At 51.4% G+C, this 25438-nt stretch overlaps 1 protein-coding gene across 1 annotated transcript in view; it reads left to right on the top strand.

Annotated features, from left to right (window-relative positions):
* PTPRU (protein tyrosine phosphatase receptor type U) overlaps positions 1-25438 on the top strand; it is a 78360-nt gene that overhangs the window by 42413 nt on the left and 10509 nt on the right. The window contains exons 15-22 of the mRNA XM_041767011.1: positions 4773-4930; positions 15173-15363; positions 16076-16151; positions 16647-16723; positions 22648-22684; positions 23323-23420; positions 23509-23625; positions 24384-24538. Of these exons, the coding sequence (XP_041622945.1) occupies positions 4773-4930; positions 15173-15363; positions 16076-16151; positions 16647-16723; positions 22648-22684; positions 23323-23420; positions 23509-23625; positions 24384-24538 (909 nt within the window). The remainder of the gene's footprint in view (positions 1-4772; positions 4931-15172; positions 15364-16075; positions 16152-16646; positions 16724-22647; positions 22685-23322; positions 23421-23508; positions 23626-24383; positions 24539-25438) is intronic.

Here is a 25438-nt window from a genome sequence, read left to right as displayed (position 1 = left end):
CCATCCAGGAAGGAAACCCTGCACTCTACACAGTTGCTACCCCATAAATCCTTCCAGGCTACCCCTGAAGCCCCTAGGATCCCCTCAGGCTCCCTTCCTTTATTCCTCTAAAAGCCATTCAGTCCCACTGTATCGCACTTCATTGCATCCCCCTAAATCCTATCCTCGCCTTCAGGGCCTACCGTGTTCCTCAGGGCTCCCCCAGTCTGCCTTGTGGGTTGTCAGGGGACAGAGCAGGTCTGGCAGAAACAGAGTGGTCACACTGAACTTCATGAACGGGTTACGAGGCTGCAGAGGGAAGGCTGACAGCCAGTCACCACCCTGTGTGTCCTTGTCAGAAGAAGGTGGTGGCCAGGGGCAAGAGTGGGTATGGAAGGCAGTGGGTGGGGAGCCAGGGGGAGGGAGGTCAGGTGCTCCATCCCACCCTGCCCTGGGGGGACAGTGAGCCTGGATGCCTCTGTACTAGGGGAACTCCCCAGGCCAGGTTGGGTCCTTTGTTCTGCTTCCAGAACCCCATGAACTCCATGCTTCTCCTTTGCAGTACTTTCTTCTCCCTCCACTTGGTCTTTCACTTATTTGTGCTTTGCTCAATTGGTTTTCTTCCCTGCTGGACTGAGAGCACCATTAAGTAGAGAAGTTTCTGTCCTGTTGGCTGTGTATCCCCAGGGTCTGGGCTTGGGGAGTGAGGTCCTCCTGACACCCCTAGCTCCCAGCTCAGCAGCAGGAGGGAGGCAGGGGGAGCTGGGCTGACAGCGGGGGCCCCTTGGGCGGGGTCATTATTAATCTCACTCATTTGGAGGAGGCTATGGATGCTCATAGAGGTGGAGTTCTTTTATTTATTTTTCCTCTTTATTGATTACTCAATTCAATGCAATATTTATTGGGGGATTATAATGTCCTGGGCACTGTCCTAGACCCCTGGATCCAGCAGTAGGCAAGAGAGACAAGGATGCTGCTCTCTTGTGCCTTGTAGCTCATGTGGAGCCTGGAGTTAAACCAGAAACAGTGCAAATGGGTAATTACAAATTGTGAAAAGAACAGGGTGCTGGAGTGGGGGTGCAGAGAGAGGGTAAAAGTGACACAATAGAGTTGGCGATTATGGGGGAGCCTTTTGGGAGGCTCTTGAAAAGTCATGACATTATAACTGAGACCAGAATGCCATTCTTTCAGCCATTCCCCTCCTCTTCGGGGGGGCCCCCCATGACCAGCCATGGACCTGCACCTGCCCCACCCTCCTTTCCTGGGATGGCTGTGAGGCCTTCAGGCACTCCCCTGCCCTCTCTGGGCCCCAGCCTTCACTCTTCTCTCCTCCCCTTCCCCCAGTCTGCAGGATTTCCCTGGTGGAAGGCCATTCACTGGCGTCCCTGCTGGCGGGGTGGTGTGGGGACTGGTGAATGGAGGAGCCGTAGATGTGTCTGGATGGGACTTCAGGAGGGGGCTGGTCTGGGGGTCAGGGTCCTGTGATCTGCCCTGGGCTGACCATAACTCTCTGGGACTCAGCTTCCCCACCTGCCAAGTGGGATCAGACCCAAGCTATGCTTTGGGTGTCCAGAGGGGGCGGCCTGGCTCCTCTGAAGGACCCCACACTCAGGGGCAGTCTGGGTTGGGGAGAGCAGGCCTCCCCTCTGCCCTGGAGTCCAGCTGGAGCCCTTTCCTCCTGCCCCCACCCCCGGCCAGGGTCCCTCCCAGGCACAGGTGTATGCAGGGGGCTGAGCCCTCAGGGGCAGAGGGGCCTGCAGGTGTGAGTGACATTGGGCCTGAGGGGTGGGGGGTGTTGGGGAGAGCCCAGTAACCTGTGAGTGCCTGAGGGAGGGTGTCTGTGTGTGAGTGTGCGCATCTGTGCGGCAGTGTGTTTGTGAATACACACCTGTGCCTGTGTCCCGTGAGTGTGTGTCATTGTGTGTGTTCCAGTACGTGTATACAAGTGTCTGCATGTGTGTATGTCTGTGCGGGTGCATGAGTGTGTCAGTGCTGGTCTCTGTATGAGTGAATGCGGATGTATCCACACGAGTGTGTCTGTGTGAGTGTGCAAGCGTGCGTATTTCTGTGTCTGTGTGTGTGTGACTATGAAAGCTCTGCTTCCCCAGGCCCTTTCCCCCCCCCCCCCTCCAGCGGCAGGCTTGGGGAAGGTTCTGGAAGGGGCCTCAGGTCTTGGTTTTCAACGACTGAGCCCAGCCAGCCCTTGGGACAGGGAAGGTCCTTCCGACCGTCCAGTCCCTGGCCAGCGCCGCCCCAGCACAGCAAGCACCAGGCCCCCCTCTGCTGGCTGGTGCCGCCCTCGGCCCACCTTGTGGCAGGACCAGGGGCCCAACTGTGCTGTTCTCTTTGCACGCTGCCAGGAGGGACCACTATGCCTACTCCTACTACCCGTAAGTAGCTCGGCGCCACCCCCGTGGGCCCGGTGTCCTCCCCGTGTGGAGGGCCTCGCACGGCTCCCTCTCCAGAGTCCACGGTCGTGCACGTGTGTGCGTGTCACAGGCAGGCCCGTCCCCACCCTGGCAGCTGTCCCCATGGTGCACACGGCTCTCAGGTCCCCACGAGCCCCCTCTCCAGCCTGGCGGCCTCGGGCTCTTCAGACCCACCTGTCTGGGCGCTTCTCTGTGGGCTCAGGTCTTCGCACAGAATCCTCACCGCCACCCTGAGAAGCGGCCCTGTGATCCCCCCCGTGTTACTGATGAGGAGACCAAGGCCCAGAGAGGTTAAGGGACTCGTCAGAGGTCACAGCAAGTGCCAGAGCTCGGTGACCCCCCGGGCCCCGTCTGACTCCCTGGTCTCCTGGTGGTTCTCTGACTCTGCAAGCCTTCCAGAACATTCCCTGCACCTGTGCCTCTTCTCCCTCCGTGCAGAGCAGGCTCAGGTGGCCCCAGAGCAGCCCAGGGGACGGTGGCCTCCCAGCCCCTCCTCCTGGGCCCTTTACTTGCATGGATGTTGCCCAGGGTCCACTGGCTTCTCCAGCGAGCGAACCCCAGGGACTCAGGGGAGCCTCCAGGGGCCTTTACAGGACCCGTCTGGAGGCGGCCGGCGACCCTCTCTGCCCGGGCAGCTCCTGTTTGAACCTAAGTGCAGGACATTTCCGAGCGTCCGCGTCATGTTCCGTGTGCTGACTGTCCCCCGAGGCCAGCTGGCGGCCGGCAGAGCTCGGGGTCCCTCTGGCTTCTGGCTCCTGTGGGTCTGGGTGGTTGGTGCTCGGAGCTCCCCCCACCAGGGGAACCGAGGGGCCGGGCGGGGACGGAGCCCTCGGGCAGCCCTGGAGCCTGCCTCTGGCCGCCTGGATGCTGTGCTCTGTCCTGGGCCTCTGTCTGTCCTCCGGGTGGTTTGCTGGTGTGTGCCTGTCCCTCCCTCGCTCTGTCCCCTTCCTAGTCTCTCTCCTTGTCGTTGCCCCTTTACTGTCTCTCCCCTTCCCCCTCCTCCCCCTCTCAGCCTCCTGATTCCCTTGTCCCCTCCTCTCCCCCCTTCCCATCCCCCATTCCCCCTCCACCTTCTCTCTAATGTCCAGGCCAAGGTCACAGCTGCAGAGGCTTCTCTTCACCTGCCCACCAAGGGGTCCTGGGCTCTGCCCTGGGCCACAGTGAGGGTGATGCCCAGAGCCTGGTGGTTAGGGCATGCAGGGGTCATCCAGTCTTCCCCTACCCCAGACAGCTCTTGAGCAGGGATAGATTGATTAGAGTTTGCCTATCTGGAAAGATCCCTTCCTTGGCCTCTTTATCTCCACTGATGGTCAAGATTCCTGAGCCCTCTTAACCCAGAAGTCGTCTCTCGAGTCTACCCCTCATCCTGCATGCTGTTGGGCCCGGCAGGGTGAATGGCCATCTCATCTTAAGCCTTCCCTGTGATTGGGCCTCTGGCTCCACAGGTCTCAAGACGGGTCTCAAGACATGTCCCAAGTTACTTGCTCTTTCCGTTTTGCTCAGCTCCTTGGGCATGGAGCTACGCCCTCTGTGCTTCCTCCCCTTCCCTCGGAGTCCTGTGGAGTCACAAACTGCCATCCTCATCTGTAAAACTGGGCTGGAGGCCTGGACTGTGCAGGGCCTTGTGCTAGGGGCGTCTTCCCAGGCCTCTTCCCAGTCCTCTCAGGAGGGACCCGGCCTCTTGCCTTTTCCCTCGGCTGCTTCCAGTGGCTGCATGGACGGGAGGGCGGTGGCAGGAATATGGAGCCTGTGTGGATCTCTTTACATGTCTTATGTGGCCCGTGGTGGGACCATCCTGGGGGTTCTGGGTATAGGAAAACTAGTTGGAGTTCATTCCCTGCCCAGAGAAAGAGTCCTGAGCACTGGCTAAGCAGCGGCCAGACTCTCTGCCATGAAGGGGGAATATAGTCCACCCCCATGTGGGGTTCTCAGGGCACATGTTTGATGAGGATGGCGGAAAGGAGGAGGGATCTGGGGGCGTGCTGGGGCTGGAGCTGGGGCAGTCATCTTCCTAGTTTGGATGGGGTGACTGCTGTGACACCAAAATAGTCCCAGAGTGACTACCCTTCCCATTTCCTGAGCCCTCCAGGCCAGTGACAGGAGCCAGGTCCCAGCCTGATGCCACTGCTGCTCCATCCCTTGTTCTCAGCAGAGGTCCCCAGGGTCTCTGCCCAGTCCCTCATAGGGGTTAGGATGGGCAGCTGAGCAGAGCCCTCTGGTGAGCAGAGCCCTCTCAGTATTTAGAGATGCTTCTAGAATGCCACCTAGCCTCAAGGCCCCCTGACTGTGGGGCCTCCCCATCCACCTCTGGGTGTTGTCCTGCCCAGCTCAGCACCCATGGCTCTTGTCAACCCCTCTCTGCAGGAAACCGGTGAACATGACCAAGGCCACTGTCAACTACCGCCAGGAGAAGACCCACATGATGAGTGCCGTGGACCGGAGCTTCACAGACCAGAGCACCCTGCAGGAGGACGAGCGGCTGGGCCTCTCCTTCATGGACACCCATGGCTATAGCCCCCGAGGTGAGTGCCTGACCCTCCTGCCCTTCCCCGTGGCTGTGGGATTCCATGCCTGAGCCAGTAGCACCGAGCCCCTCTGATGAGTTCTGTTAACACCTCAAACCCAAAATGAAGCATCTGTCGTGCTCCTGCTGGGTACCAGTCCTGGCACTGGCAATGCAGAGGAGGCACGGGTATTACTTTTGCATTGGAGGAGCTTTAGGAAAATGGAGGACTAGACTCACAGGGGAGGAATACAAGGTCATATGCTGATTGTGGAAAGTGCTCTGGGGACTGAGAGAAAGGAGTGGTGCTGTGTGATCAGAGGGAGCTAGAGCAGTCTTGAGCCTGTTGAGCACCTGCTGCGGGAGAGGCAGGGGACCAGTGGTTAAGAAAGATTGCTCTGGAGTCAGACAGACCTGGGTTACATCTCACATCCCCTTGGCTGTGTGACCTGGGGCAAACTGCTCAACCTCTCTGGATGTCTGCTTCCTCATGTACAAAACAGGGCTAAAGATCATCTCTGCCGGTAGGTGTGCTGGAACACTGAGTTGGCTATTACATCATATAGTTAGTGCTGAGCCCAGCATGCAGGCAGGATATGGTGAATTAGTACCTTCTCACACATCTTTTTATTTTATTTAGTGTTGATTTGTACAAAAGAAAATATCTAACGTTTGTGGAAGTCACGCAGTGATAATACAACAAATACCGGTGAATTAAGACATCTTCTGGGTGTCCCTCCCTAAGGATATGCCCTCCATTCTTCTTAGACATAAACACCCCCCTGAAATTTGTTATTTCAAATTAGACAAATTTAATTTGTCTGTTATTTCCTTACCTTTGGAGAGTAGGTTTACCATGGTACATGCATCCCCAATGTATTATATAGCTTTGCTCGTTTTGGGGCTTTGTAAAAACGCAGTCATGCTATTTCTCAGCTCAGCATTGTGTTTCTCCTATTTGCCCAGGTGGAGGTTTCATTGTGTGTTTTTTTTGTTTTCTCTGATGTATAGTTTTCCATTATGTGAATGTATCGCACTTTATTTCTCCCTTCCTCCATCCAGTGACATCTCATTTGCTTCCAGTTTTCTTGTTATTACAAATGAGGCTGCTCTGAATGTTCTTAAGTGGATCTCCAGATGCACCTGCAATAGGACGTATGCGAAGCAGCCAGCAGGAGTGTGTGCTGGCTCCCCTCTGGAAGATGGAACCGAGCTGTGTCCCAGAGTGGCTTCGCCTGTGCTCACGGCCGGCAGCAGCGACACAGAGCTTCTGCTGCTCTGCGGCAAGCTCAGAATTTGCCAGGCTTCTTCCCTTTTGCCAAACTAGTTTGTATAAAATGGTGATTCTCTATAGTCTTAATTTGCATTTCTCTGATTACTAATGAGGTTGAGTATAGTTTCAAATCATTATTGGCCATTCAGCTTTCTTTTTTCCTGAAATGCCTGTTCATGCCTTTTACCTAATTTTCTATTAGGTTTTCTGTTGCTTTCTTAGTGGTTCTTAGGAGTTCTTTATATATTTAGGATGATAATCACTTTTCACTGATGAATTGCAAATATCTTCTCTCAATTTGTGGCTCATCTTCGCAGGTTATTTATAGTGTCTTTGGAGGAACACGTTTTTATTTTAATTTAGTTGAGTTCATCAGTCTTTTACTTTTTGATTTCTACTTTTTGTGTTTCCTTCAAGAATGCTTCCTTTGCAGGGTCATAAAATATTTTTTACTTTTTTCCAAACCTTTTTATATTTTTGCATTGCACATTTCAATCTTTATCCATCTGTGATTGATTTTTGTGTGTCATAGGAATGAAGGATTTTCTTTTTTTATATTTTATTTATTTAATTTTTTTCTGTAGCAACTCATGTCCTAGCTTCTGTTATACTTTGTACTTTTTTCTTTCTTTTTTTTTAAGATTAAAATTTTTAAAAAATTTATTCATGATAGAATGAGAGAGAGAGAGAGAGAGATCGGCAGAGACACAGGCAGAGGGAGAAGCAGGCTCCATGCTGGGAGCCGGATGCGGGACTCGATCCCGGGACTCCAGGATCACGCCCTGGGCCAAAGGCAGGTGCTGAATCGCTGAGCCACCCAAGGATCCCCCTTTTACGAGATTTTGTTTATTCATGAGAGACAGAGAGAGAGAGAGAGGCAGAGACATAGGCAGAGAGAGAAGCAGGCTCCCCATGAGGAGCCTGATTCAGGACTCAATCCCAGGACCCCAGGATCATGCCCTGAGCCAAAGGCAGGTGCTCAACCACTGAGCCACCCAGGTGTCCCTATACTTTGTACTTTCATCATTCGTTGTGGAGCCACTCTCTTCGGAGACCATGCTTCTGTATGTTGGTAGGTTGTTTTTTGGCTCCTCATTCTCTTTGATGGGCTGATTTGGTCATTGGTATGTCTGTTGATACCTCATTACCTCATTGCTAGAGTTCTCTAAGTCTTGGTGTCTGAGACATCGCATTCTCGCGGCTTTGCTCCTCATCAGGGATGTCTTGGCTATTATTTGTCCTCATTCTCTTTCTCTTATGTTTTATTGATTGATTGATTGTGTACAATCAGGGTGGCAGAGAGGCAGATGGAGAGGGAAAGAGAGAATCTGAAGCAGGCTCCATGCTTGGTGGAAGCCTGATGTGGGGCTTGATCTCACAACCCTGAGATCACGACCAGAGCCGAAATCAAGAGTTGGATGCTGAACCGATTGAACCACCCACGCTTCCCTCTTTCTCATACATTTTAGAATCATCTTTTCAAGTTACTTGGAAAACTTTGTTGGGTGGATTTGTATCAGATGTTTGGATCAATCTAGGGAGAACTGAGATCAATCTGGGGAGAACTGACATCTGAAATTGTGCATCCAAGAAGGGGATATATATCACCCTATATATTTAGGTCTTGAGTGTCTTTCAGTGATTTTCTCCATAAAATTCTGCACCTCTTTTGTTAGATGTACCCTCAGGTCCCTTGTATTTTTGATTTCCATTGCAAATCGTACATTGTGTGGGTGTGTGCAGTAAAATACAACTAACGTGGAATTTACCATCTTAACTGTTCTTAAGTGTGGGGTTTGGTGGTATTAAACACATGCATAATGTGCAGCCATCACCATTATCCAGCCCCCTAGCTCTGTTCATCTTGTGAAACTGAAACTCTGTTCCCATGAAGCGGTAACTCCCCATTCCTGCCTCTTCCCAGCCCCCAGCAACCACCATTCTACTTGCCGTGTCTGTGAATTTGACTACTCTAATTATCTCATATACGTGGAATCATAGAGCATTTGTCTTTTTTGTGACTGGCTCATGTCACTTAGCTGAATGTTTTCAAGCTTCTTTCATCATGTAGCATTTTTCAAAATTTTTTTCCTTCTTAAGGCTAATGAATATTCTGTGGCATGTATGTACCATATTTTGCTTATTCATTCATCCACCCATGGACATGTAGATTGCTTCCATTTTTTAGCTTTTGTGAAGAATGCTGCTGTGAACATAACTATAACATGTATCTTTTTGAGACCCTAATTCAATTCTTTTGGGTACACAGCCAGAAGTAGAATTGCTGGATCATATGGTAATTCTATTTTTAATTTTTTGAGCAACCACCATACAGATTTCCAGTGGCCGTGCTGTCTGGCATTCCCTCCAGCAGTGCACAGGGGCTCCAGTTTCTCCACATCCTTGTAATTCTGGTTATTTTCTGGGTTTTTGTTTTTGTTTTTGTTTTTGTTTTTGATAGTAGCCATTCCGGTGGTTGTTGAAGTGGTATCTCACTGAAGTTTTGATATGCATTTCTCTAATGATGAGTGCTGTCACCTTGAGCATGTGCCATTTGTGTATCTTCTTTAGAGAAATATCTCTTCCAGCCCTTTGCCCATTTTTGAATTGGGTTTTTTATTTCTTTGTTGTAGAGTTTTAAGAGTTCTCTCTGTATTTTAGATATTAATCCCTTAGCAGATATATGCTTTGTACACATTTTCTCCTCTTCTCAGATTGCCTTTTTACTCTGTGGACTGTGTCTTTCGTTGCACGAAACTGTAAAAATTTTCATGAGGTCCAGTTTGTCCATTTTTCTCTCTTGTTGCCTATGCTTTTGGTGTCATAGCCAAGAAATCATTGTCAAATCCATTGTTATGAAGCTTTTGTCCTCTGTTTTCTTCTAAGAGTTTAAAAAAATTATCCTTTAAAAACAATTATTATGATTATGATTATTTTGGAGAAAAAAAGAGCATGTGAGTGGGGGTGGAGGAGGGGCAGTATCTGGAGAGGGAATCTCAAGCAGGCTCTATGTTCAGTGTAAAGCCCAATGTGGGGTTTGATCTCATGATTCTGAGATCATGACATGAGCCAAAGTCAAGAGTCAGATGGGCACTCAACCGACAGAGCCACCCAAGTGTCCCTCTTCTAAGAGTTTTATAGTGTTGGGCCTTACATTGAGGTCTTTGATCTAGTTTGAGTTAATTTCTGTATATAGTGTGAGGTAATGGTCCAAATCCATTTTTTTTTTACTGTGGATGTCCAGTTTTCCCAAGATAAATGGTACACTTTTAAAATATTGCATTTCTAATGGCTGCTCATATAGAGAAATATAGTTGATTTTTAATATATATGTGTGTGTATATATATATAAAACATATCCATGGTCCTTGATAACCTTATTTAATTTTCATTTGTCTGTAGAATCTTTCAGGTTTTCTGAGTATGATCAAAGGGTCTGTAAATACAGACAATTTTGTTTCTTCTGTCTCATTTCCTTTCCTTTTTTCCCTTGTCTTTCTGCATGGCACTGTCTGGGACCTTCAGCACTGGGTTGGATGGAAGTGGTAATAGCAGGAATCCTTGTCTTGTTATCCTGATTTTTTAAAAAAGATTTTATTTATTTATTCATGAGAAACACAGAGAGAGGCAGTAACATACGCAGAGGGAGAAGCAGGCTCCCTATGGGGAACCTGATGTGGGACTGGATCCCAGGACTCTGGGATCATGCCCTGAGCCAAAGGCAGACGCTCAGCCACTGAGCCACCCAGGTACCCCTTGTTTTCCTGATTTTAAAAGAAATTCTTCTGACATTAAACACTGAGAATGAAGTTTGCTACAGTTTTTGGTAGAAATGTTTTATCAGGTTAACAAGTTTTAGTTTTTAGTTTCAAGTTTTAGTTTGCTAAGAGGTTTTATTGAAACGGGCATTAAACTTTTTTTGTTTTAATAAGGTTAACAAGGTGAGGGACATTTTCAGATTTTCTAAAGTTAAAATAATCTTCAGTGCCTGGCATAAATTCAGCCTGGTCATGATGCATTGTATTTTTTATGTCTTGTTGGATTCAGTATAGGTATCATATTGTTCAAGATTTCAAAGCTGTATTCAAGAGTGGGATTGGCCCATGAGTTTTTTCCTTTTTGTGCTATTCTTGTCTGGTTTTTAGTATCAAGATTCTGTTAGCCTTGTAAAGTGCACTGAGGTCTCTTCTCTTTTTTCCTTATTATGAAAGATGGGAATGATTGTCATTTTGAAAGTTTGGTGGAATTCACCTGTAAAATAATCTTTTCCTCTGTTTTCTTTGTGGAAAATTTTTAAACTTTTAATTCAGTTTATTTAAAGGAGCCAAGGACTATTGAAATTTCCTATTTTTTTCCAAACACTTTTAGTAAGTGATTATTTGTCTAGGAATTTGCCCATTTTGTGTAAGTTTTCAAACTCACAGATGTGCAGGTATTTATCATGTTGTCCTTGTGATCTTCCTCATTAAACTCTCACCCAGCCCAGCAAGGTAGCTATTATCAACTCATCTTACACGTGAGAAAACAGAGGGGTTCAGAGACAGGAAGTCACTTGTCAAACAGCCAGGAAGTGGCAGAGCTGGAATTTAAATGCAGGTCTCTTTGAGCTGCAAAGAGCTGTTTTCCATCTTGTGCTGGGCCTTCAGCATGTCATGGGCAGGATTTGGACAGGCAGCAATGGGAAAAGAAGGGCATGCCTGGGTGAGGCAACAGCATGAGTGGGTGAGCACATGGAGCGGTGTGATTGGCGGGAAATTCAAGTGGGTGTCGGGGAGAGTGGGAAGTGGGGGCAGTGTGGGTGTGTGCCTTGCTGCTGAGTCACGTTGAGAGATCCAGAGGGGCAGGATGCTTGGGCTCTGCCTCCAGCCAGATCATTGACAGCCGGGGTGATGGGGCCTAGGGAAGTCAGGCCCAGGCTAATTGCCATGTGGTTGGTGGGAACAATCAGTGCTGCTGGGGTCTCAAGAAGATGCACCTTTGGGTCGAGGTGGTGACAGTGTGGGCTGGGCTGGACAGGACAGGGCTGCTGGGAAGGAGGCGAGTGGGACAGGCTATGGCAGATGTCTGTTCAGGGGACAGGGGCTATGGGTCAGCCCCTTTTCTCTCTCTCTCTCCACACCCTATGCTGGTCTAGCCTCCACTCCCTTCTTTGCTTTCCAAACAGAGGAGCCCAGATTTTTGTGGTGTGGAATTCTGCCATGTTGATTTCGATGCGTCCTCAGTCTGTGAATTTTTACCATGGGTATTTTTGACGCTGAGTAAATGGTGTGAGGAAGCTGTCTGGGATGTTGCCAGGATGTGGCAATGGACCCTCCCCCCCCCCAACCTCTGTGTCTGAAATCCTGCCTGTGAAAACCCTCAGCCCCTTCTAAGCCCTGTCCATCTGGAGCTCTTCACCCCTATGGATGCCAGTGGGTTCCACCTGCAAGATGGTTTGTCATTAAGTGCTAGATCCTTTTCATCACCGTGAATTCTTGTTTATCAGGAAGAAAGAAACAGAGAAAGCAGGGTAGACAACAGGGCCCAGGTTTGAATCCTATGCTGCTGCTTAATGACCAGGTAACTTACCCTTTGTCAGCCTTGGTTTCCTCATTAGGATTGGGGATAACAGTAGTGCTTATATCATAAAAACAGTCTATTTTTTTTTAAGATTTAAAAAATTTATTTATTCATGAGAGGCAGAGACAAGGGCAGAGGGAGAAGCAGGCTCCCTGTGGGGCGCGGATGTGGGACTCGATCCCAGGACCGTGGGATCATGCCCTGAGCTGTGGCAGACACTCAACCACTGAGCCACCCAGGCGTCCCCATCATAGGAACAGTCTAAGGATTAAGTGACCTGAGTATCACGCCAAACATATGAAAGCACTTGATACGTAAGACATTATTCACTATTTTTACAAGCTATGTTTCTTTATAGTTATATCTTAATTGCACTAGTGAAGGAACAGTCTGGAGTGGTGCCAGACCATATAACTGGGGGCCTGTCTTCATCTGAGGCGATGGGAATCAGGGAACGTACTATCTTTGAGGAAGGTCTGAAGATTTTCATTTTCACGTGGGGAAACTGAGGCCCAGAGAGGTCAAGGGACTCAACTCAGAATTCAAATTCAGGTCTCTGACTCCAGACGCAATGCTTTTGCCTCTGGGCCTCAGACCTCCCTCCCTAGACCTCAGCTGTCCAGTTGGGTACTTGCAGAAGGTGTCCCACAATCACGGTGGAGCTGGGGAGAGCCTGCAATAAGCCCCAGGAGGCATCCTGAAGCTGAGGGCTGGCTCTCACCTTCCCTCACCTCTTCCTCCAAGCTGGTCCTGGGGGTGGGGGTGGGGGTGAGGAAGAGCTTGTGTCTCAAATCCCATGGGGGAGTCCACACACAAGGAGAGTGGAGAGCTGTCTTCTCTGGGCCTCAGAAGTAGAAGGTCCTCTTGGCAACATCATGGCTCAACACCCTGCTGTCTTCTGGTGGTGTTTATAGAGCAGCTTATGTCCTTCTTGGGCTCAGATGGAAGCCACCCTGATTCGGCATCCAGTTAGGACCCTGACCAGGTGGGATTATTTTGCTTGTCTTCAGCCATTGCAAGTTGATTCTACGTGTACGTGAGGCTACACCTCAAGAGGCCTCCACCTCAAGAGCCCTCCAGGGAGCTGTCAGCATGGCTTCCGCTAACAGCCCTAAGACTCCTCTGTCTCTCCCAGTTTGTCAAGCCAGCAGATAGCCTTTGTCTTGAAATCTTTGCGCTTGTGTATCTGTTGTAGATGCTCTTCAGAACTGTCAGGTCCTGAACCAGGATCCTGCAGTTGGAGAAGGGCCAGGAAAGGAAGGCCCCCTCCAGTCAGCCAACTGCCCTGGCTTCCTGGGACTAATTATGTCCACAGCCTCATCTGCAGGTGCTTGCTATGTGCCAGGCACCAGGCTGGGTGCTTTATAGGCATTATCTTATTTAATATTTATATAATCATATTGGCAACAGTTTTTGTCTTCACTTGAGGGAGGTTTAGGGAGAGTAACATCCCCAGGGTCCCACACAGAACTGGGATTTGATCTCAGGCCTGTCTGACTCCAGGGCCTGTCATTTTTTTTTTTTAAGATTTTATTTATTCATTAGAGACAGAGACAGACAGACAGACAGACAGGCAGAGGGAGAAGCAGGCTCCATTCCATGCAGGGAGCCTGATGTGGAACTCGATCCTGGGTCTCCAGGATCATGCCGTGGGCTGAAGGTGGCGCTAAACCGCTAAGCCAACAGGCCTGCCCCCAGAGCCTGTATCTTAATCACCACAGTCATCCCCGTGTTCCCCTGAGGATGTTTCACAAAACAAACAAAACTCTCTGTGGTGAGAGATGGTGGTGAAACATTGCTATTTCTACTCATCTCTTGGAGATTGACAATGCACACTGATCAGTAGGGAGCCCTGGGAGGTCTTATAGGGAAGAAACATACTTTTTTCATTTCAACCAGAATTTCACAGATTCCTTTAAAACAGAGAACTCATCCTCATCTTCCTTCTCTTCTCCTTTTTAATGGAGTAGCACTTAGTCATCTGCCATCATCAGTGTTTTCTGGAATGCAGTTTCGCAACTGCTACATTAGGCAAGTCTCTTCTTTGGGCCTCAGTTTCTCCATCTGAAGAATCAGGGGCTTGGGGTATCTGACCACAGTGCTGTAACTGACATGTGACTTGCCCTCTGGCTGTAAGTAGAAAATCTGGATCAAATGTGGAGGAATTGTCTTCAGACATTGGGTGACAGGGAGCTCAGGACTGATCCCCAAGAGAAGAGGAACAAAGTGGGCTGTGCCATCGCCCACTGCCTGGAGGCAGTTTTCAAACTGTGGCATGGACAGTTTGCCCTGCATGGGGGTCCCCTTGATTTGAGGAGACAGGGTTTGGAGTTTGGGGGAGTTGAGCTGTGCAGGGGTCTGTCCTGGTGTCATGAATCCATTCTGTCTATGAGTAGGACTCAGAGGCCAGGTGCCAGAGAAGGTTACAAAAAAGGCTCATTCTGGCTGATATCTGAAGGATGGATATGAGGTTATGAGGAAAAAACAGAAGGAGATGGGTGTTGGAGGTGGTGGGAAGGGAAGGGACTGGCATCTGGGCCCTGCTGGCGGTTCCCCACCTGACCCTACTCGCTCACACTTGGGCAGAGAAGAGCCACGAGAAATGTGGAGGGCTGGCCTTGACTGAGCCTCCTGCATTGTACCCAGGACAGGAGAGAAATGGGCATTAAGAGAGTGTCCAGAGGCAGGTGTGACCGAGAGGGGCACTTGGCTCAGTCCCAGGACCTGGTCTGAGGGATCAGGGTGGGAGGTCCTTGGGAACATCTCCCCAGAAGAGCGGGGAGTGGGTGGGTCTGGAGGGAGGGGATAGTTTTCCCAGGGTGTGTGTGTGTGTGTGCTCTTGTGCATGTGCGTGTGTGTCACCGTGAACCTCTCGACCTGTTCCCCAGTTGGCTGAGGGCGCCGCACAGGCTGACAATGGAAATGCTTACGCAGGAGAAATGCTTCTATTCAGGTGTCTCGCGTTAATCTGTGGAGGGGGTGGCAGCAGCAGCTAATTTCGGGATTTGCTTGTCTTTGAATGGGGTAATTACTGGGAGTTGCCAATTGTTCCAGATTGTTCTCTGGAAGAGGGAGAGAAGAGGGGGTGCTCTCATGGGCTCTGCTGAGTGCTGCCCCCTGCAGGCAGTGCGGTGAAGTCACGGGGTGGTCCAGGCTGAGGAGCAACCGGATGGAGTCAGGGGACCCCAGGATCCCAGCCCAGCCAGGAGGGCCGGGCTGGAAGGGCCCTCAGAGGCCCCGTGACCCAACTTGCTCATTTTACGGATGGAAGAACTGAAGCAGAAGGGAAGGGACTGACCAGGCCTCTTGGCTCCAGGGAACCCCCTCCATGTGGCCCATTTACCCCCTCCCATGCCTTGAGTCTGTATGAGGCTCCCCAGGCTGGGGGCATTGTGCGTCAGGAACCCCTTTTCCTCCCTCTGTCTGCAGGAGACCAGCGCAGTGGTGGGGTCACTGAGGCCAGCAGCCTCCTGGGGGGCTCACCACGGCGTCCCTGCGGCCGGAAGGGCTCCCCGTATCACACGGGGCAGCTGCACCCTGCAGTGCGTGTGGCCGACCTCCTGCAGCACATCAACCAGATGAAGACGGCTGAGGGCTATGGCTTCAAGCAGGAGTACGAGGTGCAGGGCCCCAGTCCTGCCAGGACCCCTCACCAGGGCCTTGCCTGTTTCTCACTCCCGTGGACCCTGACCCTGGGCAACCCTCATCCTAGCCCTGGATGGACCTTTGCTCTGACAGCCCCTAACTCAACCTAAGTTTTTTTTACCTTGACCCCGCCCCCAATCTCAGACTGACTTGGTTTCTCACACCACTCCCGATCCTGACCAGAAGTCTGACCTTCAGTCTTCTGTGTCTCCATCTAGACCCTGCTCGTGATCCTTCTCTTCTCCCTAATATGACTCTGACCACCTACCTATACTGACCCTGACCTCTGACCTAGTACCCAGCCCGAATTTGACCCTGACTCTCATCCTAAATTCCATCTGAACTCAGATTTGAATCTCATTCTCTCTCCATCTGCACTGACACTACCTCCTTCTAACCTTCATTTGACCTTCACTTTTATCTTCTTCCCAACTCACACCTGGATTTACCCTAAACCTGACACCCCCCCACCCCTGCTTTTTTCATTTCCTCCCTCCCACTGCTTGGCTTTGAATTTAGTCCCTTGCTGATAAAGGGATATCCGGTGACTTTATCTTAGGCACCACATTGAACCCTGAATCTGGCCCTTATCCCTGGTCTCACTCCCATCCTGTTAGGGGATGGGGTCTTACAAGGGGAGGGGTTTCCCTTCCTTGCTGACTATGGCCTTACTTTCCCTTCTGGCAGAGCTTCTTTGAAGGCTGGGATGCCACAAAGAAGAAAGACAAGGTCAAGGGTAGCCGGCAAGAGCCCACGCCTGCCTGTGAGTCCTGGGAAAGGGCCTGGGTCTGGGGTGTGGGTGGGAGGGATCTGAGTATAGTGGGGGAGAACAGCCAGAGTGAGCCACTTATTGAGAGCCTCCCACATGCCAAGCCATGTGCCGATTACCACACCCATTATTTTACTTATTTCTCTCAATAACCCAGATGTATGAGACCTATTATAACCCCTACTTTACAGATAAGGAAACTGAGGCTTGGGAGGTTAAGCTCCCTGCTCAAGGTCACACAGCTAACACTTGCCTGAGTGGCGCATGACCTTGGGTCTCCTTGATGCCACAGCCTAGATTTTAACCACTGGCCTGTCCTGCCCCCTCTGATGCCGAGAGCCTCCTGGTGAGCCCTGAGCCTCTGGGTACCCTGGCTCTCCTGCCTGTGCCGTACCTCTGGCCTCCTGGAAGCCTCCCCTCATTGCCCTGGCCCTGCGCTCCCTAGCTCAATCCCTGCCCACCCCATGGCCACCTGCTTTGTGTTTCCAGATGATCGGCACCGAGTGAAACTGCCCCCGATGATGGGAGGCCCCGATGCCGACTACATTAACGCCAACTACATAGACGTGAGTGCCTCGCCGTCATCTCTGCTGGCCTGGCCCTGCCTGCTCCAGGCGCACTGCCCAGGCAGGCCAGCATCCTGGCAGGGAATACCCTTCTGCAGTCAGTGCCAGAGAGCTTGGGGGAGGGTAGAGCAAAAGCTATCAGGGAAACTTCCTGTGGGGTGGACAGGTGGAGGTTTCAGTGAAGCAGGAAGGAAGGGTAGTGGGCAGACAGCTAGGCCTGGAGTCCAAGAAGGAGCCCCTCTCAGGAAGGACAGAGAAGGCTCAGAGGTGGGATTTGCATGACTCACACAGTAAGGCTGCAAGTAGGCAGAGATGGATTGGGAAGGCCCCAGATGGCAGGCCGAAGAGATGGAACTTTTCCCTAGGGGTCCCAGGGAGTTGCTAAGAGTATTTTGACTGTGAGCTGAGTGGTACCTTAAGAACAACTCATGTTTATTGAGAATGTACTGTGTGCCAAGCACTGTGCTAAGCAATTTATATCAAAGATTTCATTTTATGTAATCCCTGAAATCACGCTATGAGTTAGTTAGCATCGTGACCTCATTTAACAGGTGAGAAAACAGGCTCAGAGAGGTGGAGCTACTTGTCCAAGGTCACATAGCTTGTGAGTGGGCGAGAAGGAACTCAAATCTCAGCCTGTCTGTGTCTCCAAAGCCTCTGCTGCCAACCATGAGGCTCTCCTGCCATCGAATGCAGCAGCTAGGTCTGGATGGGCCAGAGGAAGGGGCTGGGGACAGGGCAGGCAGCCAGGAAGCCCAGGCTACTGAGTGACGAGGTGACGAATCTGCTCCCCAGGTGTGAATGAGGGTGAGATGGGACAGGGCCCAGGGACCCTGGTCAGACTCCCCCAGCTTGACAGCAAATCAAGTTTGGGAGAGAATCTTTTATTCATTTACCAGATCTATTTTGAGCATCTACCATGTGCCAGGCATTGTCCTGGGCCCTAGAGGTATGGCAGTGAACCAGATAGACACCATCCCTGCCTTCCTTGAACATATGATTCTAGTGGGGAAGGCATATGAATGTATATACAAATAAAATAATTTCAGATTAGTTGGGAAAGCACAGTCCAGGGAAGAGGAATGACTCTCCCAGTGTCACACAGCAACTTAGTGGTATGGCCAGGGTTACTCATGGCGGGCTGCATGGAGGTGGGGGCTTGAGCTGGCTTTGGGTGGCCGGAGAGGAAAGGGTGGGAGTAGGGAGCTACAGGAGTGAAGGAGGAGGAAGGTGTGTACCTGGGAGGTGGGATAGTCAGGGACTCTGGAGACCTCTCCTCTCCCTCTTCTTCACCTCCTGGGGGGCCAGAAAATATGCTACCCCATATTTTCCAGGATTCCTTGCCTTCTTTCCCTACCTCCTGTGCTCTCCCTTGACTGGGGTATGGGCTGGGCCTAGCCTTTTGGACTTGGGTGACTTCGATGACTTCTGGGTCTCCTCAGTGTCCCAGTTGGCTTCCCCCTGGGCTCTGGCAGGCTCATGCCTCTCCCCACTCTCTGGCCCAGCCCGGCCCCTGTCTCTGCTCTGCCTCCCCTACTCACATTGCGCATCCTGGCCACTCCTGTGCTCCGACCACCTCCATCTGCCTCTGGCCTAATATCTGTCTCTTTTGCTTTGTTCTGTTCCCTCACTGGAATCATTAAGATTCGGATAAACCGTGAAGTAAGTATCTCTCTCCCCGTCTCCTCCTCCTCCTCTCTTCTCACCAGCTGTATCTTAGACTCTCTCATGGTCTCTGGCTGTCTTTCTCTCTCTGTCTCTGTCCCCCTTTCCCTTCCACTCGTGCACCCAATGCCAACTGTCCATTTTAACAGCCTGGCCAAGGGCCACCCAGGGCTGCAGACTCAATGTGACCCCGGTTGTAAACAAGTCCTTGCCATCCTCCACTGCCCTGAGATGGGGCATCAGTGATGGGGTGCTTCCACAGGCCCCACTGACCGGCCACCACCTCTGTCACCTCTGGCTCCCCAGCTCCCCTCACCCAGTGAGTCTCACCAGCCATACCTCCTGTATGGCGCTGGCAGGGGTCGGTGGGGGAAGCTGCTTTGGGTGCTCCCTCTCTGCTGCTTGGGGTCAGGGTCTTCAAGGAAGCAAGGACAGCCCCACCAGTCCCCTTAAAACTAATTTCTCTGGTGTTCGAATCCCTTTGTGGTCAGTTTGCTTGAAACTCAACCCTGACTACTTTGCCCTCAATTTAGAGCTACTCTGAATGTTTTATTTTGGGGGAACACTTTAGGTATTCTATTTTTACTTTTATTTAGTATCCTTTTTTAAAAAAAAGATTTTGTTTATTTATTAGAGAACACAGAGAGAAAGAGCATGAGCTGGGGGAGGGGTAGAGGGAGAAGCAGACTCCCCATCAAGCAGGGGGCCTGACTTGGGGCCCGACCCCGGGATCACAACCTAAGCCAAAGGTAGATGCTTAATGAACTGAGCCACCCGGGCACCCCGGGTATTTTATTTTTAAAAATTGTGTCATCCCTGGGCCTTCTAGGAATATTTTAAAAAGTCCTATCATCTAGTGGTACTTCAGTTTGGTTTTTGATATATACATTCAACCTTTGAACAGCATGGGTTTGAACTGTACTGGTTCACTTTCTTGTGGATTTTCTTTATAAATATAGTAAATATTATAAACATATTTCTTCTTTATTTTGATTTCCTAATAATACTTTCTTTTCTCTAGCTTACTTGGTTATGAGAATACAGTATATAATACCATGTAACACACAAAATATGTGTTACTTGAGTGTTCATGTTATTGGTAAGGCTTCCAGGCAACCAGGCTATTAGTAGTTAAGTTTTGGGGGAGTCAAAAGTTATGTGTGGATTTTCAACTTCCCCAGGGGGTCAAATGCCCCAACCCCCCCGTGTTGTTTAAGGGTGAACTGCATATATTTGATGCCTGATGGGATTGTTTGTTATTTTGTGGGCACCTTTCTATTTTACCTCCTTATATATAAAAAAAAATTGTTTTTTAAAGATTGCAGAAATACAATTCATTATCACATTTTCAGACAGTACAGAAATATACACATCTCTGTAGACGTGAAGTGAAAGGTCCCCACAATTACAGCTGTTGGAGATGACCAATTTTCCCAGATGTGTTCTCTGAAATCCCCCCTTATTTTGAGTGTGCTTTAACAGTTTGTAAAGTTCCCAAATTAGTTAAATTAACTAATTAATAGCTTTTATTTATTTATTCATGAGAGACATAGAGAGGCAGAGACACAGGCAGATGGAGAAGCAGGCTCTCTGTGGGGACCCCAGGATCACAACCTGAGCCAAAGGCAGATGTTCAGTCACTAAGCCACCTAGGTGCCCCAGGTTCCCAAATTTGAATGGAAAAATAGGCCCACAAAATGGGTGGATACACTCTGCCCTAGTGTTCCGATTAGGAGGTGACAAATACAGGTGCATTTCTTTATATCCTTACAAGGCATAGTCCCACCCACTTGGTTCATTGTCAGACTCTTCAATGCCCACAGAAGGCGTGGCTTTAATCCATCTTCAAATGCCAGTTAACAAGAGTATCATTGGCTAGGCACCTGGCCCTATGCCAACACATTAGGCTTGTCGTTTCATCTTTCCCATACTCCCAAGAGGTAGGGGCCAGCATTTGGCAGATGAGACAATGGAGCCTTAGGAATATTCAGTGACTTGCTCATCGCCGCATGGAGCTGGGTCTCAAGCCCCGTGTGAACCCTCAGCCCTCATGCTAGACTCTGGTTCTCTCCCTGTGAGGAGCATCAGGAGGCCCTGGGGTTCTTGTCTGTGATGCAAGTGGTCAGTCCCCCATTGCCGCCCACGCAGGGGCTCCAGGCAGGTGTGGGTATGTGCCCTGGAAGCAGGTGCCCAGGACATGCCGGTGCCCATCTGTGCTCTCAGATGCTCTCAAGAGGGTATGTTCAAGGTGATGGATCTGCTTACCTTCCTTTAACACCTGATCATTTTATGCTTTCCATCATAGTGTTCTCTAATTGTGCAGGAATGCACATATGCACGAAGAAATTAATGCAGATATGGAGGGTTATCTGTTGAAAACTTGTTCAGCTGTGGACAGTACTTGCTGACTAGCCCTGGTGCTGGCCCTGGGCTGGGCCACCGGAGGGACAGAGATGGATGAATCAGAAGAGACGGTCTCATGTGGGATTCTCAGGCCAGCTGACTTTAGGAGTAGCTGGTTCCCAGCTTGACCAGCGCTGGAGGTGGGAGGGCAGCCCCGGCAGTGCCTTTCCCGGGCCTTCCCCCATTTGCCGCGCAGCTCAGCTGAGGACCTGAGGCAGAGGCAGTGGCTGGGGAGTTAGGCCAGACCGGGAGCAGCTCCACCAGTGAGGGCCCAGTGGCTCTGGGGACGCTCTTCACTACTGGTATACAGCAGAATCTGCAGCGTGTGTCCCACCCTGCAGCAGGGAGCAGGGGCTCCGAGAGGCTGAGAGTCTGGCTACTTGTGTGTTTTGAGGTCCACCTGGGAGCTGGTGGAAAGGCACAATTCTAGGCCCCACACCCGATCTTCTGCATCTGAATTTCCCTTTTAACAAGATCCCTAGGAGCAGCGGGTGTATGTTAAAGACTGAGGAAGGCCCTTTTAGTGGCCTGGGTCACTTAGCGGCTCTTTACAGGGAACCCACGTCACCCTGACTCCCCAGGCTCAGATTCCTAACCCCTGGAGCAAACCACCCTCTGCCCTAGGAATTCTTGACATCCGTACTATTTGAATCTTCGGGGAAACTCTTTGAACTTGAAATAGTAGCCAGAATAAGAGGTACCATTGATGAAGTGCTGACTTTGTGCTGGCTGTGGCGCCAGAAGACCCTTGACATGGTATGTTCCTTTGTTTACTCCTCACAACAGCCCGAGGAGGTAAATACTATGATCAGTCCCATTTTGTAGATGTGAAAATCGAGGCATAAAGAAATGAAGGAATTTGCTTGAGGGTACATGGCTAGCAAGAGATTGAGCTGGGACCTGAACCCTGGCAGTCCGATTGCAGGGCTCCCTCCGGGGCCTGAGGTGTGGGGAGCTGGGTTGCAGGTGTGAACTTGCCATGAGCTACGCAACCTTGATTGTTCTCTCCTGTGTCAGTGCAGTAGCATGTTTTACCCCTCCCCTGGGGCTTGCCTTGGTGCCGTAGGTGTCACATGTGGGCAGGACAGCAGGGTTGGCTGTGGCCCCGGAGTGGGTGTTGGGGCTGGCTGGTTCCTCTTCACAGCCTAAAGGTTCTGGGGATGGAGGAGGAAACAGATCTTGCCCTCTCTTTTGTGGGAGATCATGCAGGTAAAGTGCTTAGCACAGTATGTGATCATAATAGGGCCTCAAAAATTATTATTATTGATTTTAAAGATGTAAAAACCATTTTATCTGAGGGCTGTGAGTAACCCATGTGCTCATTTGCTTCCAACCTGGAGCCTTCATCTGGGTCCCTGGGTCCCCCAAGCTCTGGGTGACATATAATAGGGAATGGGCACTGTCCATCTGGTTGCCCCAAGTAGCCTGGGATGGCTGATGAGACCCAGCCTGGGTGGGGTCTGGGGACCCTCTGGTAACCTGGGCAGGGTCTCCGTGGACTTTATTTGTATCCAAACAGCTGGCCTATAAGCTGATTATAGATCATCTCCCCAGTTTATGGGTGGGGAGACCCTATAGGCTCATAAAGGAGTCAAGTCTCTGTGGGGTCACACAGCAAAGATGGGTTTCAACCCAAGACACTGGTGTCCCAGCTGCTTTTCTGTCCTTACTGGGGAGCTGGGAGGACAGGCTCCCTGTCCCCTCCACCCCTCAGGTTAGGGGGTTCTAGGGAAGAGGGCGGGCAGCTGGCTGTGGCTGTGTATGTGCTGCATCTGGGAGAGGAGGGCAGAGGAGGTAAGATCTGAGGGAGCGAGGGGCTGCTCCCTGGGGTCTCACTGCACCCTCTTCTGTTCCAGGGCTACCACAGATCAAACCACTTCATAGCCACTCAAGGTACCTGCCCCTCTAACCATGTGTGCCTGCTTGCTGAATGCCATCTGCTGCCTTTCTGCCTTTCTCCTGACCTGCTTGACCCCCTGTCTGCCTCCCTGCTGTCTCTATGCCTGAGTCCACTGTCTGGCTGGGTCTTCTGGAATCTGGGCCACCAATCTCTGCCCCCTCTTTGTGTTTGCGTCTCCCCAATGTGCTCAGTGCATCTGTAGTTCCCTTGGCCATCTGTCTGTCTCTGAGGTGGTGCATGCAGAGGGGTAGGCAGGCTCACTCAGTCCTGCCAAGTGTAGATCATGCGTCTTGGTCTGGGGGCTGCCTGGGTCCCTCTGGCTGACTTCCCCACCACCCCTACCCAGCCGTTCATTTGTGCATTCCTCTGGGAGACTTGTGCCGTACACTGAGGATCTAGCCCTCCAGCTCTACCTGCTGGGTTTCACTTGGGATGACTGGTGTCTTGTGCAAGGCCCTCCCTCATACTACCCCCCACCCCAGGCCCTCCAGGCATGAGCTGGCACGCTAGGTGGGGTGGTGTGTGGGGTGTACATGAAGCCCTCACTGGGGCTCAGGAGCCTCCCGGCCTGGGGTGGTGGTGCTGGGTGGCAGGTGTGCTGGCCCTGGGACTAGCACCCTCTGCGCCCCAGGGCCGAAGCCGGAGATGGTCTACGACTTCTGGCGCATGGTGTGGCAGGAGCACTGTTCCAGCATTGTCATGATCACCAAGCTGGTGGAGGTGGGCAGGGTAAGCAGGGCTTTGCGGTGAGGGGGTAAGGCGGGCCAAGGTGGGGCCCAGCAAAGAGCCCACCGGAGCCTGCCTGTGGGGACTCCAGGTGAAATGCTCTCGGTACTGGCCAGAGGACTCGGAAATGTATGGGGACATCCAGATCACGCTGGTGAAGACGGAGACTCTAGCTGAGTATGTCGTGCGCACCTTCGCCCTGGAGCGGGTGAGTCTCCTGCCACCTGGTCCCTCCAGGGGGCCTGAAGAGGCGGGGCAGAGGCCACCTCCCTGCTTCCCAGTGCGGAGCAGGAGGGGTGAGGAGGGCTCCGCTGTCCTCCCCAGCAAGGCAGCTGCTCTGTAACTGCAGGGGGCATGGTGGGAAGACAGGATGGGGACCACCTTTGCTGGGGACTCCAAGAGGACATTGAGATGTTGGAAATAACGGTAGCGGGCAGGGCTGGTCCGCTCTGCTGGGCATGGTGTGGAGTCCGTAGCACATGTTGGTTAAGCCCTGGAAAACTCTGGGATGAGGTGTTTCCGTTAGTCCTGTTGTACAAATAAAGTGAGGTGGGGTGCTGCCTCCCTCTCGGGGCCACATGGCCAGTGACTGCCTGAGTCCTCCTGTCTGTGATCCCATTTATCCTCTTTAACAATCCTCAAAGGAGACACTTTCCCTCTGTAGGCTAAGACCAGAGAGTCAAAGTGATCTACCTCTTTGGTTGCACAGCAATGTGGAGGCAGACAGGGAGTGGGTCCGCCCTGGCCCCACTCCTCTATAGTATTTGTCTTGTCTAACGTTGGCCGAGCAGTTTCTTCTCTTTGGGCCTTGGTTTTCTTGCTGGTACAGTGAGTCATTAATACCCACTCATAAGTTTATCATTGGGATTAATTGATGGAGATCCTGCGGTGGGATACTCGCCACGGCTGCTTGGCACCCAGCAGGTGTCTAATGGATGCCAGCAGTGACTCTGACTGTCTCCCCAGAGAGGCTACTCTGCCCGGCACGAGGTCCGCCAGTTCCACTTCACAGCATGGCCAGAGCACGGCGTCCCCTACCATGCCACAGGGCTGCTGGCCTTTATCCGGCGTGTGAAGGCCTCTACCCCACCCGATGCTGGGCCCGTTGTCATCCACTGCAGGTGAGGTGCTGGGAATCCCAAGGAGAAGAGGACAAGGCGTGGGGTTGGTTTGGATTCATCCTGCTTAGAGCCAGAGGATGGGAGGGATGGATGCCCAAGGGCCCTTTGGCTCTGAGGCTGGCACCCTCATGTGCTGCCCAAGACCCATGGAGGCCCCGGGTCTAGAGGCTGAGGAGGCACAGGAGATGGGTGGGTGTGGGGTGGGGTGGGGTGGAGTGGGGGAGGGCTTGGCGAGGCACCAGGCAGGTTGAGTTCCATTTGCTTCCATTCAGCGAGTGTGCATTGCACACCTGCGTGCTAGGTTTGGCCTGGGTGCTAGGAAGGACTTTGCCCTCTCTTCTCCAAATGCTGTGGGCTTTCCTCACTGCTTGGCCTTCACACCTGTGCAGCTCCTGACCATCACTCCTTTCTGTTCCAAGTCCTGCCTTGCTTGGCCCCTGTGACCCCAGTTGCCTTTCCTCTGCTCTGCTTTCTCTCTGGCTCCACATCTTTCTCTTGTTTCTGAGGTACCCTGTCCTGTTTCTGCCCCACTCTCCTCCTAGGAAGCTTAACCTCTGACCCTGTGGTTTCACTCATTGCCCTAAGCCCACAGGTCCTTGGTCTCTGTATCTTGTCCTGGCTCCTCTGCTTGGATTCCTCTCAGATTTCCAAATGCCACATAACAGAATCCCCCCTCCCTCCCCCGCAGATCACTTCTCTTTGGTTTCCTTTGGGCTTCTTGCAGATACTGTCTTTAAAATAAGATTTCGGAGCATCTAGGTGGCTCAGTCGGTTAAGCGTCTACCTTCAGCTCAGGTCATGATCTCAGGGTCCTGGGATTGAGCCCCGTATCAGGCTCCCTGCCCAGTGGGGAGCCTGCTTCTATCTCTCCTGCCATTCCCCCTGCATGGGCTCACTGGG

This window comes from Vulpes lagopus, chromosome 8 (assembly GCF_018345385.1).
Source record: "Vulpes lagopus strain Blue_001 chromosome 8, ASM1834538v1, whole genome shotgun sequence".
Classification (NCBI taxonomy): Eukaryota; Metazoa; Chordata; class Mammalia; order Carnivora; family Canidae; genus Vulpes; species Vulpes lagopus.
This window is presented reverse-complemented; position numbering and strand designations above follow the sequence as displayed.